Genomic DNA, 18,931 nt, shown 5'->3' with positions numbered 1-18,931 from the left:
ACGTTGCTTGTGGAATTTTCTGCGCGAATGTTTACGGTAATGTGGACGTTCGTTATATCTCCGTCGACAATGTTTGCGAGCCAAACAAGACAAGTTATACCTGTCTAAACGTGCACATATGCGTCACGGTATCTCTGGAAAGATTAAGCGCGAGTTCACAACCGACCGTTTAAGCGCGTACCCAACCGCGCAGGGTTATCGTCTTTAATTCCCTCCGTCGTGTCTCCGTAAATTTAATACTCAACTAAAAACACAGCCCCGTCTGCTCTTCCGTCTTCGATGAAATATGGACGCGGAATACGCGCGTTCGGCGCTTTTAACGATCCGCTTCAGCCCGCGCGCAATCCCGAAGAGCTACTCCCGACTCGCGAAAATCGCGGGTTCGAAATACACCGCGGGAGTGTCCCGCGAGCGAATCCCGCGAATTGTCATCGCGTCGCGGACGCGGCCTCCACGACGACGCGCCTGTGGTGCGATTCTATAATTCGTTATTGGAGTTTTTAACGGTGCTTTCGTTATCGTTGCGCAGCTTTTGTATATATACCGTAGAAAAGCTGCGCGAGGATAACGAAATTGCCGTTAACTTCAATAACGAGTTAAAGAATCGCTGGCTACTGGCCCCCCCTTTGCGTCGTCGATCGCTCGCGACTCGACGGTTCCGACTGCAAGGAGAAGGAGGAGGAGGAGGAGGAGGAGGACGAATAAAAAGTCGTAATTGTCGAGCGTCGTGAGAGCGACCTGCCTGCCGACGACCGCCGGCGCTGAAATTTTTGTCTCCGGGTGTAAGGCGCAGAATTACATTTCCCCGTGCGCCACGAAATGCAAAAAGGGCAGCTGCGACCTCCCCCCCCCCCCCGCTGAGCGATTTACTCGCGCGATGAAAAGGGAGTGTTTCGCGATCGAGCGCGTCAGGAGCGCGCGGCATAATGACGTGGGCGAGAGAGCGCTGGCGGATGATGATTCGAGAATTCTGTAACGCTCGCGCCGATTACGCGCCGCGCGCTGCCTGTGGAAGAGCAACACGTTAATTGCGGAGGGCGACGGGTCTCCTTTTCCCCGCCGCGCCGGCTTGATGCCGGCGATGTCATGCGAAATCGCGGCTTGCGGGACTCGTGGAATGCGCATAAATCAAATCGAAACGAGAAGCCCGCGGCGGATCGCTGCACGTTGTGACACGCGTTTGGCTCGTTAAGAAATCGTTAGTGACTCGGTAACAAAACTGCGGGAGCACCGTGAACACGTAATATCTCTCCCGGGCGATCTTAATCGCTGGGCTATTTTTGTAACGTTTGTTCCGCGATATTACGTAGCAACTTACGTTGTCAATTTTACGAGCACGCGATGCTCGTAAAATCCGCCGGAGTTGAAAGCTAAGGTCAGAATAAAATTCTCATCCCCGGGAGAAATCGAAATATTAATTTCGTTGTCTCATTGAGGGAATATCCAATATTATAAGGAATAATAATGAATGAATAATAACGATGAAACATCAATTATCGAGATTACTTTCGTCGCGATCGTCTCGGTGGGGCGCGCGGCAACCGCTTGGCGTTTTACACGACTTTTTAACGACTTGGACGCGAGTCCGCCGGCGAATTCACAGCGTGCGTGCTAATCTTTCATAATTAATTTATCGAGACTCGCGAGATTCTCCCAGTCGCTGTGGCCACTCCTCCTCCCCCCCCCCCGCGGTGGAGGGAGATCCGGCGGATGCGCGTTTAAGCGCCGTGCCGGCGCGTTATTAAAGCGGCGCAGAAACACCTGGATCCACGAGTTTGCAGGTGGCTGCGAGGATCTTCTCCCTTCGCCGTCGGTCGGGGTCGCCCTTCGGAAACGCGTGCGGCGTTACCGCGACGAAAAGCGGGCAAGTATCGCGCCGGGTAATAAAAATAGTCGACCGATTTTCCCCTTTCGCCATCGTGTCGTGACCGAAACGCGATCGATTAACCCTTATGTACACACCCGAGTACCCGGGTGCCCACCTCGTCATATTTTTCCTTATAACTTGAATAAAAATTGAATCTCGACCTGAGTCTTCAAATCCCCATTATTTAACTCTTTTAACACATCGATCAATAAGTCCCGGGACTAACTACTAAAACAACATTTGCTTGCCAAAATTCTTCTTTATTCATCAACGTAGTCTCCTTCAAGAGCGATACATTCATTCCAACGCTTTCCTAACTTTTCTATGCCAGCCGCGTAGAACGATCTTTGGTTTCAAAATAGGCGTTAGTTTCGGCAATCACTTCTTCATTGGAGCCAAATCTCTTTCCCTGGAGCATCTTTTTTTCTTTGAGATCTGCGAACAGCCAATAATCGCTGAGGGGGCCAGATCTGGAGAATACGGTGGGTGCGGAAGCAATTCGAAGTTCAACTCATGCAATTTGGCCATCGTTACCATCGACTTGTGACACGGTGTAGCGTCACTAAAACCACTGTAACTCAATGACACAATGTCGGAATGTCATGAAAACTTGACACGTAACTTCTAAAGGTTGGTACTATAGCTGAGAATGGTATGGATTTGTTATTAGAGGCGCCATTTGTTGGTTAGTCCCGGGACTTATTGATCGATGTGTTAGAAGCTAAAAATACACTGGTAAATTTTTTTCAAATTTTTTGAACCTAAACCAAAAATGACGTTAAAGTACATGTGCTTAGCGGGCACACCCGGGTACCCACTAGATGAAAAACGATGTTTTGACTCTTGGAATTAATTAATATCATTGATAAATATTTCATTGAGGTAACAGAGGTTAATAAATAAACAATTACAATAATTTTCAAGGTAAATTAGAATGTATTTACATTTATTTAGCGCAATCAATACATTTAATTGTCGATACACAGTGTTCATCGCAAACAGGCTTTTCGCAAACTGAACAACATTTTCGCGTTTTCCTGCGTCTTTTGATCGTTTCTTTGTAGCAAACATGACAAGAACCTGTAATTTTTTTTCCTACCAGTACTGTCTCGAGGTTGAGTTTGTTCTTCAGAAACAGCGGAAGGAGCAAGCTGTAGCCCGTGTCACGTCGTGAATCGTGAATGTATATGTGTTTATCCTTTTTTGAGGTCAATAGATTTAACTAATTTACCTCGGGACGGACTGGTTTGTGTGAATTAGATTTTAAACTGGAATGAAGAAGGATCTTTAGGATTTAATCTAAGGAGACGAATATTTAAATATCGAATCTTTAATTTTTACCTTTTACAGTTGAGAGTCAATTGATCAGAGTGTTAAGAGTGTTTTCTCTGTGTGTTTGAGTCGTGAAGTGATTTGATGCAAGAATGAATGAATGAATGAATGAATGAATGAATGAATGAATGAATGAGTCAATGAGTCTATGACTGAATCGCTCCACTGGTTTGCGCGTCGCCTTTTATAAGCAGGTGAGATAAGGTGGTGAGATACCCCCGCGCGAGTTCTTGTCATCTTATTAGTAGTAGGGGAAAGATGTTTCTCATGATATAAGAGTGATAATCAATAATCGCGGTTATGGTATTTATTATCTATCCATTGTTCTTTTAATCTTCTCCGATGAAGAAGCATTCGGTGTCATATTTATTACGTCTAGACCGAGGATCAAGTGGCCAAAATATCCGGTCTAAACGTTATTGTTGAAATAAACGTTATTGTTGAATTTATGATCGAATTTAGAAATGTTGTTTAAAGTTACGTGGACGTAACACCCGATCACGCTCTCAATCACAATTTTTGTATTGTAGTTCACAGAACGACCTTCAATTAAAGGTTTTGCCAGTTCCTCACTCAGTTGACGCAAGAAAGTACGTCGCTGATTAATTTTCTTTTGGATCATTTTGTTGTTCTCATAATAAATTATATATGAAGCAAGAGCGCCTACGTCTAAGATATTGAAAAACACAGCAAGAGGCCATCTCTCAGTGCGCCTGTGTGTGATATATCGCCTTACCATTTGATCCATTGTATCTATGCCTAGTTTTGTATTTATTATAATAAGTGATCATGTGAGGCTTTTTCTTTTCATCGTCATTTACAACAGAATCAGAGTGCATTGTCGATAGTAAAACTACAGCTTTGTTTTTCTTCGGCACGTACGAGCAGAGTGCAACATGTTTGTACCAAACCAAAGAGAGTAGAATATTCTTCTCTAGATTTATAGGGAGCCATTTGTTTTGGAATGTAAGGCTTATTTTTTCCCAAAGTACCAACAATAGTTAATTTCCATGGCAATAAGTGTCTAGCAAGAGGCAAAGTAGTAAAATAATTATCCATGGTAATATTTCTGCCACTCCCTTTGAATGATGCTGCAAGTTCTTTTACAACTCTCCTTGATTTTTTTCACGAACATTTCCAGTTTTTCCTGAGTAAATAATCCCATACAGAGGGTAGGCATTCTCGGCATCGCAAATCCACCAAATTTTGATCCCGTACTTAGCTGGCTTCGAAGGTATATATTGCGTAAACTTTGTCTGGCCTCGGAAAAAGGATAAAGCTGCTCATCAATTGTCAAATTTACTGTCGGCTTGTACATATTACTCAAGTTCGAATTGTCCAAATGTCACGTATAAGAGCAGCTTTATCCTTTTCTGCTTGTGTCTGGCGTCTATCGACGTCGTCGAATCGAATAAATCACATTAGAACAAAATTTGCCGATACCCATTGACGCGCGGTAAAGAGGGTACAAAATACTTTTTCACATTTCACTTGTATGATCAACATTTGAATTATTAACCCCAGAACAAATTAAAACCCCAATAAACGCATACATTTCTTATATAGTTACTGGCATCCACAATCGCTGCGAATCCGCGAATTCTTCGCGTTATAATTATCATATACTGTGTTGGCTTTCTTGTTAGTATACCAAACAATAAGATCTACCATTTCGACTGTAATAATTATTTTGAAAGTATCTCCTATTGAAGTTTCTGTAGATCTATGTGAGCCACTTCTTTGGCGTAAAACATTGCGAGAAGGAGTTTGATGTACTTGAGGCGACGTCTTACTCCAAACGGTTTTGTCTTTCGCTATGTACGCATTTGCATTTTCTATACCTGCTTCATCTGCCACTGGCGCCACATCTGCCTCGCCGCTGCTGATGTACCTGCCGCTTGACTCTCGCTTTCACTCTCGTCGGACTCAACATCGCTCTCTCCTTCTCCTTCGGACGTCTCGCCTGCAGTTTCCACATCTGATGGCGGCTCTTCGGCTAAGGCCTCACCCGGCAGCCAGTTCTCGTCTTCACTGTCGTCTTCGAACTCTGATTCTTCATTGCAGTCTTCAAGTAGATGTTTCAAATATTTATCTCTTCGAGCATGACACAATCTGGATTCAATAAAAATGAGTTTTTCAATTGAAAAATATGATAAAAGCAAGAAAAAGCAAAGAGAATTATATCAGGGAATAATATTTATTAGGAGTACAAATAAGTTTCCGCCGTTTTCTGTCAAAAATTAGGAATTTATTGTGAAAGAACGGTACATTACGTTTTATTCAAAGTATTGTCCATCATTAGCCACTACTTTTTCCCATCTTTCTGGCAGTATTCGGATACCACGTCGGAAGAACTCTTCATCTTTTGAGGCTATCCACGAATCGACCCAATTTTTAGTATCTTCGTATGATGTAAAGCGCTGCTTAGACAGGCCATGTGCCATCGACCGGAACAAGTGATAATTGGAGGGGGCAATATCTGGTGAATACGGCGGGTGGAGTAGGACTTCCCAATTAAGTGTTTCCAAATAGGTTTTGACCGGTTTTGCAACGTGTGGCCGAGCGTTGTCATGTAGGAGAATAATTTTGTCGTGTCTGGAGTGGTAATGGGCGCGTTTCTCCTTGAGTGCTCGGCTCAATCTCATTAATTGTGTTCGGTAGAGAGCTCCAGTAATGGTTTCGCTCGGTTTGAGCAACTCATAATACACGACACCAAGCTGATCCCACCAAATACACAGCATGAGTTTTTTCGATGTTGAAGCATGGCCAGGTGGTCCCCATGATTTTCTCTTCTTTGGGTTATCGTAGTGGATCCATTTTTCATCACCAGTGACTATACGATGCAAAAAACCCTTTCTTTTATGCCTGGCAAGCAGCATTTCACACGTGCAAAATCGGCGTTCAACGTCTCTCGGCTTCGGTTCATATGGAACCCAATTTCCTTGTTTTTGAATCATTCCCAACGATTTTAAACGATGTGAAATTGCTTGTTGAGTCACTTCTAATGTAAGTGCAAGTTCTTCTTGCGTTTGGCACGAATCTTCCTCCAATAATGCTTCCAATTCCGTGTCTTCGTACACTTTCGGCCTTCCACTACGTTCTTTGTCTTCCACGTCAAACTCACCGTTTTTAAACTTTTGAAACCACTCGCGACAACTTCTCTCACTTAAAGCAGTCTCACCATATGCTTCTACAAGCAATCGATGCGCCTCAGCTGCAGATTTCTTCAAATTAAAGAAGTAAATCAAAAGTTCCCGCAAGTGACGCTTATTCGGCACAAAACTTGACATTTTCGCACGAAAAAAATTATGTGATGCTGATACGGAGTCACTAATACTTCAAGGTTATGTTGTTACCAGATGTCCAAACTTACGATATTACGTTTTACATCTGACAATTTCAATATAACCTTCTGGTGGGGCCATCTTTTGTCAAACGGCGGAAACTTATTTGTACTCCTAATACCTCGCAAATTCAGATCTTGATAGTTCTTCCTCCATGATGTGAATAATTTTGCACCGATAAACAATTATACAACACTCACAGAAATGTTAAAAATCAAGTGTTATACAAGGTTAGGAGGTTTCTCCCTTTCTCCCTCGGAAAATCACGGCGTTTATATTCGATTATTTACCAGTTTTCCATTGGTCCACGTTTCCTCTTCGATCGCGAGAAACGTCTCGTCATCGAAACTTAACGGATACACGTTATATAATAATATTCGCTCGAGACTGCCGTCTCACGACACTTTTTCTACTTGGCGATCAGTCACGGCGAGATGTTTTCCTCTTTCGCATTGTTCTATCACATATCTAACATTTGTTTTGATATCCGCGTCGTTATCTGCTTACACACAGTATTTGTCACACAGCGATAAATTATAAATAGAAAAGAGGCGACGCTCTATCAACGCGCTGCTGTGCGCTCAACACGTGGTCCCGGTTTTCTCCCGGCAGTACACGTCTGTCCTCCTCAATAGGACGATTCTGAATAACGCACAGCTGTGTAGCCCTTTGCCTTGATGCTAGAGAGAAAGCCACGTCACGCTACTATCCCTACTACTTAAATTTTGAACATCTGCCGGCCGCCGCAGGTCAAAACTGACCGCGCGCTATCTGTGCAGCGCTCGGAGACCCTGCTTCTATCTCTTTTCGTGGAAGCTGTAGTGGGCTAGGGGACTTGGAAATGGCTTAGATAGTTTCTAGTGATGTTTATTTAATAAAGTAAATTGATTCCAAACGATTCCGTTCATATGCAAACTCAGCAATTGAGAGAAACTAGTGGTGGGCACCCGGGTACCCTGGGTGTGTGACAACGAGGTAAAAGTTGGGTGTGTACATAAGGATTAAACGTGTGACATATTAACGCGACACACTGGATGACTGTCGCTCGCGCTACGTTGCTCTCGGTTGCGGCGGCGAATACCTCGTATTGCGAATCTGAAATCGATAGCGAGGTAGTACTGACACGTATTTCCCTTGACATCCTTCAACGCTACACTGAGAGAAAAGTATATGACACTTGGGACTATAGTGATATAGTAACTAAATTATAGTCCGAAATATCATGTTTATAGTAAGTATTACCATAATATCGGAAATGATTACGATATAGGCATAGTATAACCAAACCATATATTTTTACTAAGAATTATAGTAAGTTAAACTAACTAAAATTATTGTATGGATACAAATGTAAAGTGGTAGGTAAAGTAGTAACTCTTTTATATAGTCAATATTACCAGAATATTTGCTAAATGATGACAGATGTAACTATATGAATATTAAGTCTCACTATATTTGTGAATGAGAAATTACCATATATATGTGGTAAAAGTAACTAAACAATTATTTCAGACAATCATTGACTATATATTTGTGTTTATTCTACTATATTTTGCAGGTTTCCACGAACTGTAAAAATATGGTTGATGCCAAAATGAACTATAAAATATAGTGATATTATAGTTAATTCAACTATATTTTTCTATCAGTGTAAGTTAATCCTCGCGGTCGCGTTGGATTGAATCAGCCATTTGTTGAAGTAAAATCCGCGCTTTGTCGCAACGCTTCGAAATGATTTCTGCGGTAGAAGCTAGTTCAACACTAGTTGCGAGATATGAAATTATTCGCAGAGATATATTTGTACGCGGAATTGCCCTAGGTTTGAAAAGCACCGGGAAAAGCAACACGGGCTTTATTCTGAGAAAAAATCTGAAAAATACGGGCGATCAAATGCTGAAACTCGCAACCGACAAGCAGTCGCGGATTGTACCAGGTTATTCTATAAATAATGCGAGTTTTTCGGCGTAAATTTGAGAGAAAGAAAAACAACGAAATAACAGCCCCAATGGAATTAAAACGGGTTTCAGATACATTTTACAACTGCGTACGATATTAACATCATTTTCCAACTTCCGCGCTAACTTCATCGCTGTTCTTTCGACAAAACATATTTTCCTAATGGATAGTTTTAAAATCTACCACACTCGCTGTTCTAAACCCGACACTTTGCGTAGGAAGAGAGCAAGCCGAATTTTTGTCTCAATTTAATACTCTCGATTGAAGCGCCAAACTTACGAGACAAACATCTTTCGAGCAAACTTCACGCTCATGACGAACTTACGATAGATTTACGAATACGCAAATTTGCGAAAGACTCGAGTAACAATGAACGCAAACTAGGACTCAGCGCGCATCCCTCTGCGGCAATCTGTGGGGTAACGCAAAAGACGCGAAAGCATCTTTGACGGAATGTCGCTGATTGCCGATTTCTCTGCTAGAGAATCTCGCGTCCCTTTCAGCGAGCTGTCGAGGCGACTCGGCGGCGAGATCGCGACAAGCCGATGTCCACTAAGTCGCGACATGACAGCGCCGTCTCGCGCGTTATCTCGCGGCGTTTACCGAAATATGTATGATGAACGAGCAGGCGTAATTAGTCACACCGAGGGACAGGGACTGCGACATCGATTTCCCGCGGGAGAGGGACGCGCCTTACGCTCTCATCAGGGTGAATCTCGATGGCGCAGGCGGCTCCAGAAGAGTACAAGCGCCAGCGCGCGCGCGCGCGCTGTGGTATCCAGTCCTAAGATAGATGGACGCGCAAGTATGCCGTAGTTGCGCGTCAAACGCTCGAGGATTTATGCGCGGGTAATAGAGTTTGGATACCCTCGCGCGCTCATCACATGCGCTTCATTCAGCGGTAATTAAGACGATAAAGCGGCGTCCGGTGTGCGCGCAGTTAACCGCGAGCTTAACATGTCGGTCAAAAGTCTATTCATAAAGGAGCGCGCACACAGGAGGAACGATTTAGTTGAATCTAACAAATGCTTATTTGGAATAGTCGAAATAAATTTTTTGATTGATTGAACCAAATTTTGTTTGACGCAACAAAAAAACACTTCGTTGGAACTGAGCTGCAACAAAATATTTTTGTTGCGTCAAACGAAACTTCGTTCGATCAATCAAAAAATTTATTTGGACTATTCCAAATAAGCATTTGTTAAATTAAATTAAACTAAATCGTTCTCTCTGTGCAGCTATACGCCGCCGGAAATCAGACACGCTGGATCCTTTTCGTGCCCCGCAAACGCGCTTCCTTTCCTCTCTCTCTCTCTCTCTCTCTCTCTCTCTCTCTCTTTGTATCTTTCTCTCGACGCGGAAAACGCGAACATCCTTGGTATAAATTTTCATTTGCCGTGCCCCTTCCCCGCGCTCGCGCGTTCAGCTTTTTGTCCGCTCGGCGGCGGACCGATTTCTTTTCTCACCCTTCCCCCTCCCCCCGCCCCCCGTCGGAGGCGATTTGCGGAAGTGGCTGACAAACCGGCGCGCGGTTTCGCGCAGATTTCGGTCGTTTATCAAGTTTTCGGTACAGCTCTAACAGCGGACGCCCAACTATTTTCGAAGCCCGCAGCCCAATTTACCGTTAACCCAAGGGGGCCATTACCAGCCACTCGAACTAGGAATAGTGATCAAAGTTTAATTGCACCCTTATCGTAAAGTTGTACCTACTAACAAAGTCTACCTTGGCCGCGAGAAGCGCTGATGACGAACTATTTACTTCATTGAAGCGTGTTAATACCCCGAATCTGTTAACCGACTCGAGTGTCCGTGTGACCGGCGAGTGGGCTTCTCTCCGACTACGTTTCCAGACGAGAGCGATCACGCGTGGAGAGATCCTTTTTATTCTCGTTTAACGTAATCAAGATCGTTCTTAATGGTCGAATGCTCATCGATAATTCTCCACGCATTGAATTTCTACGGCGACGCATAGCTCTGTATGTCGCATTTCACTCGTCGGCGGCATAAATTTGCTGAAATTCTGTGAAATCGCGAACGAGGCCGCGGGAGGATAGTCATATTCTCAAACGAAATAACGTAATATCACATTAATCGTTTATTGGTCCTGTAGGATAAGTTACATATGTATACATGTCAGTGAATGTTACGATCTGAAAAGTCGCGGATACAATTTTAACAATTGCTGATAACGAAAGTAACAGTTTGAGTAAAATTGCAAATAGCATACAAGATTGCCGTATTATCTCCGTGTTTCTCGAACGGAAATGTAGGAAAAAGAGACGTCGGTATTATTAATGCGGTAGTATATCTGCCCCCCCCCCCCCCCCCGCCCCGTGAAAACGATTACGCTCGCGTCCAGTGACCTGAAACGATTTGCAAAAACGCATCGTAATTCTCCGACAAAAATAATGTCAACTTCTACCTGAAAACCGAAATTTATCGATTCATCGTATATGTACACGCGGATTATATACTTTTCTTTGTTACGAATCATGAGCAGATCTTTCTTTCTCTCTCCTGCTCTCGCTTTCTCCTTTGATATCGCAAATACATTGCTACGGTTTATTTAAAAAATAATGTATATTATTTGACACGAACTTTTGATCATACTTAATATAAATGAATATGTTACATTTGTGTTTCATCCAATATATTCGCGTGAAACGCGGATGGGTATACTTGATCATGCGGAATGAAAATTTCTCATGTCGTCCATCATATGTACGTATAAAGACGAATGAAATCAATATGCAATGATGGGATTTCTGAGTACATAGCACTCAAAAGTATCGTGCACAGTGTCACATGATGAATTTCAGAATTAGATACATCGTTAAGAATTCGATAATAATAAATTCTTTTCTTTGATCGGCGAATTCATATCTCTCTGATTCGCGCACGAGAAACCAAAATAATATGTAAAAATATATTCACGCTTATGATCCGATCGTCACGCAAATCCATTGCCATTAAGGGCCGTTTATGCTACATCCGTCATTCTCTCATTCACTTCACTCGCTTCTGTTGTCTTTGGCGGTAAATATCGTTCGCTGGCGGAGGCGGTAAATCTTCTTCCTCGCTATCGTCGCCGCCCAAGCGCGTACGTCTACGCTTCGGTCCCGTGCTCACGCCGTCGTTGCTCTCGTCGACGATCCAATGCACAGATTTCGCGAGGTCGAACAGCTTCGTGTCACATCCGTTATCCGCTACCGGCAACGGAGCTGTGGACAGTTTCAGTCGTGTTAAACAAAAAAGACTCTCTAAGAAAAGACCAGCGTATAATTAGACATTCTAGTATTATTTCATTACCGTGGTCGGGTAATTGGATTCTACTGAAAACATCTGTAAGTAATTCAACAGCGACAAACGGGCCCCTGAAGCAACCGGGTGGCGGCAACATTGTGCACAATTGAGCCGCAGCTGGTGGCAATGGAAACGAACCACCTATAATACACAATAACAAACACGAATAATATATAGTTTACGCCGAGTATATTTGTTAAACAAATACGCGCGAATACCTACCCGGCACCGGGTGTTCACCAGGCAGAGCGTTCACCTTCGGCTTGTACGGAATCATTTGCGACAAATCGGGTCGAGGCAAAGACGCAATCGCTTCTTCCGGGTCGGGTACGCGAGGTAAAGCGCCTATTGAGTTTCTGGCGACGTTAGATACTTCCATGTATCCTATCGATCTCAGTTCCATCGGAGTGCATGGATATAAATCCAAAAATTTATATCTATCCACTAGCTGAGCGGTCTCTTTACCTTCAAATTCCTTGATCTAATAGATGAAAAAAAAATAGCAATGATTGAAATATGTAATTAAATCGTTTCTCGATTCTCGCAACATAACGGACTAACACGAACCTTTTCTAATACTGCGCTGCGTCTCTTTTCCACCTTCACGATGCTCGCCAGATCCCCAATGTTTGACTCAAATTCTAGAAAGCGATTCCATATGTCCCTGCAAACAAAATATATCTTCGTAATAAACGTTTGCTTACAATAAACGAAAGTTACAGTATGATAAAAAGTTGCAAAACGATAGAAAAGTTCCGATATTCTCTCTATACGTACACTGATTTTTCCGGCTCTAAACTGCCGGAAGATAATACTCGCTCAAACAAGACTCTCGTATTGTTATCCTCTGTAACGTGGAAAAAATGTGCATTTTAGTGACAACGTTTGGACATTTTCCGGGTGTGAAAACGTAGAAAAAATTTCTTACCGTTCAGGTGAGACAAGTAATCGATGTAACAGAGAATATAATCAGGATTATCGCCGAATTTTTTTAAACCTAACTCAAAAATACGGAATGCTATATTTTTGTCTTTAGTGCAATAATATTCCATCAAAGCGGCAGCTACATAAACATGATGTTTGCATCTTGCGTCTTCTCGCGCTCGCTTGAACACTGTCCTCGCGGATTTGATACCTTCCGCTCTTCTCGCGAATTTCATGTATTGCACATACGCCTGTAAGAAAGCACAGCGGACATTTCAGCACGTTCCTTGTAACATCGCGATCATATAGTGTATAAATATACTAACCAGAGTGGGATCTATGTCGGGAATATCGAGGAATTTCTGATAGATCTGATGTACTTTCTCGTACTTGACTCTACCCTCTTCAAAATCCGCGTGCGCAAAGTATAACAACATATTCTTCGACAATAGCGTATTCGTAGCCCTCTCGAACATGGTTGCAGCCTCGTCACTAAGATTTTTGGAAGCATTTACGTCCCCCTTCTCCGTCAATATTTTGGAGCTAAGTTCTAAGAAATGCGCCGCCTGATGCCACACCGCGGGATGATGACCCAGACAAAGAAGACACTGCTCGATCGCGAACATAACTCTTCGCGCCACGAGCGAGGTGTCTTCTGTTCTGAGAGGATTACTACGTTCCCATGCGATGTATTTTTTCCATAACTCGACCTGAAAGGAAGAATGTCCGTATATAAGTTGACTAAAGACAAAGTGAAAGAAAGAAGGGGGAGAGAGAAAGACATAAAGAGAACAAAGGAAAAAAAAAAAAAATACCTGCTTTACTTCCTCGGGATGACCAGTTGGAGGGATGCTGGGTGCGCTTCTATTCAGTCCTCTCGTGACCGCTTCCAATTCCTTCGCTACGCGCCTAGCGTTCATGTAATCTCGTGATCTCTCGATCGCCATTTTCTCCGCGATTATTGGATTGATGTTCTGCTCGAACGACATGTAGTCTTTCCACAACTGCTCCATGTTTATCATAGGGTTGATCACACCACGTTGATAAACCTGCAACACGATAATTATTATAGTTGCATTCGCGACTTTAGACCATTCATAAAACAATAATGACAATTGGATTGATCGCGCTGATTGTAGATTATTCGGAAATATTTAGTGCAATATGCTGGATACCTTTCGTACGGCGCTGATTTTTTGGTTCTCGGCGTATGATCCGACCGCGTCCACGCTCTTCAGGAACATAACATAATCGTTCCAAATGCTGTAGGAATGTATGTCCATTCCAATTTTGTCTAATGCGAAGTCGTACGCTTGTGCCATTTTCTCCCTAAAAGAATGTTTCGATTAATCTCTCGTTTCTTGTCTCGTCTTATGAAACAGTAATTAGTTTCATTAGACAAGTAAGCTGCTTTGAGTATTACACTACCATTCGTAATTTTTTTCACACTGATCAAAATTACAAAAGAGAGAGAGAGAGAGAGAGAGAGAGAGAGAGAGAGAGAGAGAAACAAATGGACTAAATTTTGACAATGTATGTTTCTGAAGAAAAAAAAAGAAAGAAACTTTCTTGTACTTACTTATAAGTAGCTAGACTCGCTTTTGTTTCTTTGACATAAGAAAGGTATAGTTTCCACAATTCAATATTTAATATTTTCATGAGGCACCTTTGGAAAAGCTGTCAGACAAAAGAGACATTTTAGAAATGAATCATAGCAATTAATAACCAAAAACATACGTCGAAAATATAAAGCTTTGTCTTTGCTCGGTCCCAGAGGAAGATATATATATGTATATATCTACCAGGTTACTTACCCATACAGGCAAGTTTTATTTAAACACATCTTTAAACATTACATTTACATGAGCCACGGAACATATCGTACATTAGAATATTGTCAGATATATATATATGTATCAACAGGGAATTTATTAAGAAAATTTTCAATGATATACAATCACCTTCACCTAACAATAGTGTTCCTACGTATAAATTGGGATAAATAATAATGCACCAATGCATCAATTGAGAATAGTTTATTGCATAAACATATGAATTTTATCAATAGCAATAATGAAGAAAATATTCTCTATATGCGTTTCATATAATAATAATAATTATAATATGTACCGTGTTGTAGCTTAACACGGAGTAGCCCCACAAAATGAAAAATTTATTTATTTTCTGCATGTGGGGCCGATTGTAGAAGAGTGAACCTATGTGGGATCCGGAAATGAGCGATCCCAAGACATAATAAAAAAATGAAGACAAAGTGAAGCAGCATAAGGTGATGACGGCGTACAAACAACATCATTTATATCGTATAAATAATGTAAAAAATGTACATTATTTACTGAGACCACTGAGTTATATGATCACTTTATGCTACCTCTAGAAACATTCACAATATTTGAGCTTTCATCCGTGAGATTGGAATTGTCTCAAATATCGTTAAAAGGGAGGGTGAATAGTGGAACTTCCCGTACTCATAGTTGAATAAAGCGTCATAGGTATACACTTCAAAATCCTGTGCTCTGACTCGACATGTTTTATATTCACGTAGTGCAATTTTCATTATGTGTTTCTCCTATTTATTAACGATTCTACTTTTTTGTTTCCAACTACGTTCGTGTACGACTTATAATAAAACGCGTCCTAAACAAGAAACAAAAGTATATACTGTAGGAAGGAATATAAGGCTATTACATTCAGAAAGTTGCCTTCTTTGGCTTTTCTTTGCTGTGACAATGGTGCATCTTCAGAAAGTGAACCTTACAGCAAATAATGCAAAGAGGAAACTGCTTTCCACTTGCCAAAGAAAACAACCTCCCGAACATGTAAACAGATCAGTCATTAATCAATGAAATAATTGGCTTGTGGTGAAATAGTCTTTTTATTCACCTCTTATAATATGCAAACTGCTCAAAATCACATTGTATGATAATATTTGGACATTGTGTTAGTAATACCCTAAAGTTCTAATCTGTTACATTATAGCAACAGAACAAAAATGAAGGCACCCGTACTTGTGAAAACAGAGTTTAAAGTGCGTTGATCGCACAAAAAGAGAAAGGACCCATGTACTAATTATCATTATTAATTAATTAAAATTAATATAACGGAAATTGTATAAAATTATATCATTCTCCTGTATTAACAGATACAAATTTCAATGACTTTAATTGTACCGTGAGAAATAGACTTTATCGTGAAACATTCTTCTAATCCACAAAATATTTTACTTTATTGTATATTTACGATTTATTTATTTAGCTAATCAAGCTGAGTTTTCTGTGTGGCACTTTTGGGGATATATATGTATATGTATATGTACAAAGAGCTAACATAATTAACAACATATAAATATACATAAACCTATATACACTAAACTTAAATTCATAGAATTATTGTTAACATACCTTTTCCACCTTTTCAAAGTTCCGCATTTTCATCTGAAAAAACAAGCGATACATAGAAATTAAAATACAATCATAAGTTTCAATGTATCATTTTTAACAGAAGAACAAAAGGCACTTAAGAACCTTTTTGTTATTATGTCACAAAATATGGAATATTAGCGAAGCAATTTCCATCATTACTTTGTAAAGTCATCACTAGTCATTACCTCTTGCTCAATGTAAATTTTCCAATAACGTCCAGCCGACGGGAATACGGAAACAAGTTTCTCGAACACCGGTCTTACTTCTGTGATAGGCCTGTTCTGTGCTTCTCGTATAAGAATACTCCATGCTTCCAGGTCGTATGATGACTTCTCGACGGTCTTCTGAGCACGTTGTAGCTTTTCGTTCCCCCAGTCCTATACAAAAATTTTAATACGTGTTACATTCAAAATTCAGTCGTTCGACTGGTCCGTATAAAAGTCTTCAGACTTTCGTGCCACATAATCATGCAAAAATGGGTTCCATAAAACAGGAAGTTTGAGGGTTGGGCGGGCCAGAAAATTGGGATGTATAAATACTTACGAATTCCGTTTTGTCTTCTGTCATTTTATATCCTATCCGTAATCGGCGATATGCGATTTAATTATTCGCGAATTACACGTGGAAAAACGAAATAACACGCTTCTAAGGACCTACTGTACAGAGTCGCTCTCAAACGAGTCCAAAAAATGGCTGAGAATGGCTTTACGTATGCAATGCGACAAACACGTTGTACACAACTGTACTTTTTAACGTGCACTTCCTGCACTTATAGTAAAGTGAACATATTTCGAGGTTATTGACAAGAAAAAAAAAGAATGGAAAGAATATGCAGAAGTGCGATCGAAAACGACTCTCGTTATTTTGCTTGTACTTCTAAATTTTTTATTTTTCTCTTACTCTCTCTTCGACATGTATGCATAATTCTCGCGCATCAAATGCACAAAGTGCATCCAAACGAACTGAACTTATCCCAACGCTACAGCTAATTGGTCTGTTCCTTTTAGCTGCACTACTGAACTGGTGCAATAAATTAAAGTGAGAGAAAATATAGTTGTCTCATTCTAACTTACTTGCACTAGTTCCGCAGTGCAGCTGAAAAGAACAGACCAAATACCATAACGTGTCTGTTGCTTCCGCAAGAACGAAAGATGTATAGTCTGTTCTTTTTAGCTACACTGCGGAATTAGTGCAATAAGTTAAAATGAGACAACTATATTTTTTCTCACTTTAACTTATTGCACCAGTTCAGTAGTGCAGCTAAAAAGAACAGACCAGTAGGCTGTGTTCACTGCCAGCACTGAAAATCTATATTATTCGTGACACAAACTATGTATTTTCAGTAGTGGCAGTGAATATCAGAACGCAGCCTCTGATTGGCAGCCGTTACAGTTGTTTCCAGGGTACGTTCGTGCTCAAAGCGACGATTGTCGTATCGAAGTATGTACCGACTTCGATATAACGACTCTCGATATATCGAACGCACATCAATATGGCGGCCATCGCTCAAACGCGCGCGTTCGTTTTTCGTCTTACAAAATACATCGCGAAAGTCGGAAATAGTTATAAAATTTATTGGCGAATATCGCGAAATTACGATCAACGAAGTTACAATCTTGTGCGTCAGTCGATATGAAACGTCGCGGACATCTTGCCTGCAACCTTCGTCCGCAATGACAGTTACGCTGGTAATGGTACGTTAATAACCTATTTTGTGTGAATTATTTTATCTTAACCTCTAGGATGATTATTAATTCTACCGAATCTTTAAATAACGAGCTATATACGAGTAGCTAACAATCCTAATAACTAACAAATTATTTAACCTATAAACGACACAAACTTATGCTACATATTTGAATTTGTATTTAACAGTTTTCGATATGCTTGGTTATAGGCGGACGCGGAGCGAATACCTAAGACAACAAGACAACGCAAACTCCATCGCAATATCCGTGAGTACTTGCAAAAAAACTTTGAACAAAAGTAAACGCCCCCGGGTGGGCTCGAACCACCAACCTTTCGGTTAACAGCCGAACGCGCTAGCCGATTGCGCCACGGAGGCGGTTGGTATCTGGGTCGTACTTACTGTGGATGAATCCCATGAAATGTTAGCTCTGGTACATCTTATAAAATCATGTTTATTAATGCCTGCTTTTTTCAATTTATCGCATCGTTAAACACTCCTTTGTCTGTCGCGAAATCGCTTCGTACGGAAACGACTACTTGATAATTGCATTAAAAAGCGCCTTGAAGAAGGCAACTGATTTCACGAGTTTATCAGATGGGCTCCGTAATCTCAGGAGTAGTTTGTCTTTTCTTGCGCATGCATTTTACAAGACATTTTGTCAAGAAGATGGAAACGCTCTCCCTACGCAGCTCGAAGCCCTTCGCCGTGCTCCGTTGCCTCTCGGTGAACGTAATCTCGATCTGTGGGTTTTTAACAGCGTATTATCCACGACAGCGACGACGACGACGACAACGACCATAAAACGTCTCATAAATCATCATTAGATCCGCACACGATCCTTGGATTAAAATTTTCTGTGACTTTTCATGTCAATTTATCGCAGCACTAAGTGTCTTAATCAAATCGCCGGAAACAAGCGGGCGTTTTTATTCGACTCTGACTCGTAGATTTTGGTGCAAGAAATTTTACCGCGCAACAAGCCGGTTTAATTCCTTCGCTGTTAGCATTTTCTCCAGTCTGCCGTCTTCGTACACCGATGTGCCTTCGACATATGTGCGCGCGCGACGTTTTCTTT

General features: G+C 41.4%; 1 protein-coding gene, 1 long non-coding RNA gene and 1 other non-coding gene across 3 annotated transcripts; all 3 read right to left on the bottom strand.

The window, feature by feature from the left end:
- Positions 1 to 2,825: 2,825 nt before the first annotated feature.
- LOC112588497 (uncharacterized) lies at positions 2,826 to 6,916 on the bottom strand. Its single transcript, XR_003112889.1, has 3 exons — positions 6,834 to 6,916; positions 3,209 to 5,311; positions 2,826 to 3,135 (listed from the first exon to the last, which is right to left on the bottom strand). It is a non-coding gene; the product is annotated as an uncharacterized LOC112588497 (long non-coding RNA).
- A 4,589-nt stretch (positions 6,917 to 11,505) lies between these two features.
- Positions 11,506 to 17,121, bottom strand: su(f) (cleavage stimulation factor subunit su(f)). Its single transcript, XM_011148626.3, has 13 exons — positions 16,710 to 17,121; positions 16,352 to 16,543; positions 16,146 to 16,178; positions 14,306 to 14,403; positions 13,902 to 14,055; positions 13,542 to 13,775; positions 13,053 to 13,436; positions 12,731 to 12,977; positions 12,580 to 12,649; positions 12,370 to 12,466; positions 12,025 to 12,283; positions 11,809 to 11,943; positions 11,506 to 11,720 (listed from the first exon to the last, which is right to left on the bottom strand). Exons 1-13 carry the CDS (start codon positions 16,731 to 16,733, stop codon positions 11,506 to 11,508), a joined length of 2,142 nt encoding a protein of 713 aa, XP_011146928.1. The 5' UTR covers positions 16,734 to 17,121.
- Positions 17,122 to 18,157: 1,036 nt separating this feature from the next.
- Positions 18,158 to 18,231, bottom strand: TRNAN-GUU (transfer RNA asparagine (anticodon GUU)). Its single transcript has one exon. It is a non-coding gene; the product is annotated as a tRNA-Asn (tRNA).
- Positions 18,232 to 18,931: the final 700 nt, after the last annotated feature.

This window comes from Harpegnathos saltator, unplaced genomic scaffold (assembly GCF_003227715.2).
Source record: "Harpegnathos saltator strain DR-91 unplaced genomic scaffold, Hsal_v8.6 scaffold231, whole genome shotgun sequence".
NCBI lineage: Eukaryota > Metazoa > Arthropoda > Insecta > Hymenoptera > Formicidae > Harpegnathos > Harpegnathos saltator.
Note: the sequence above shows the minus strand (reverse complement) of the source record. Positions and strands in the feature narration are given on the sequence as shown.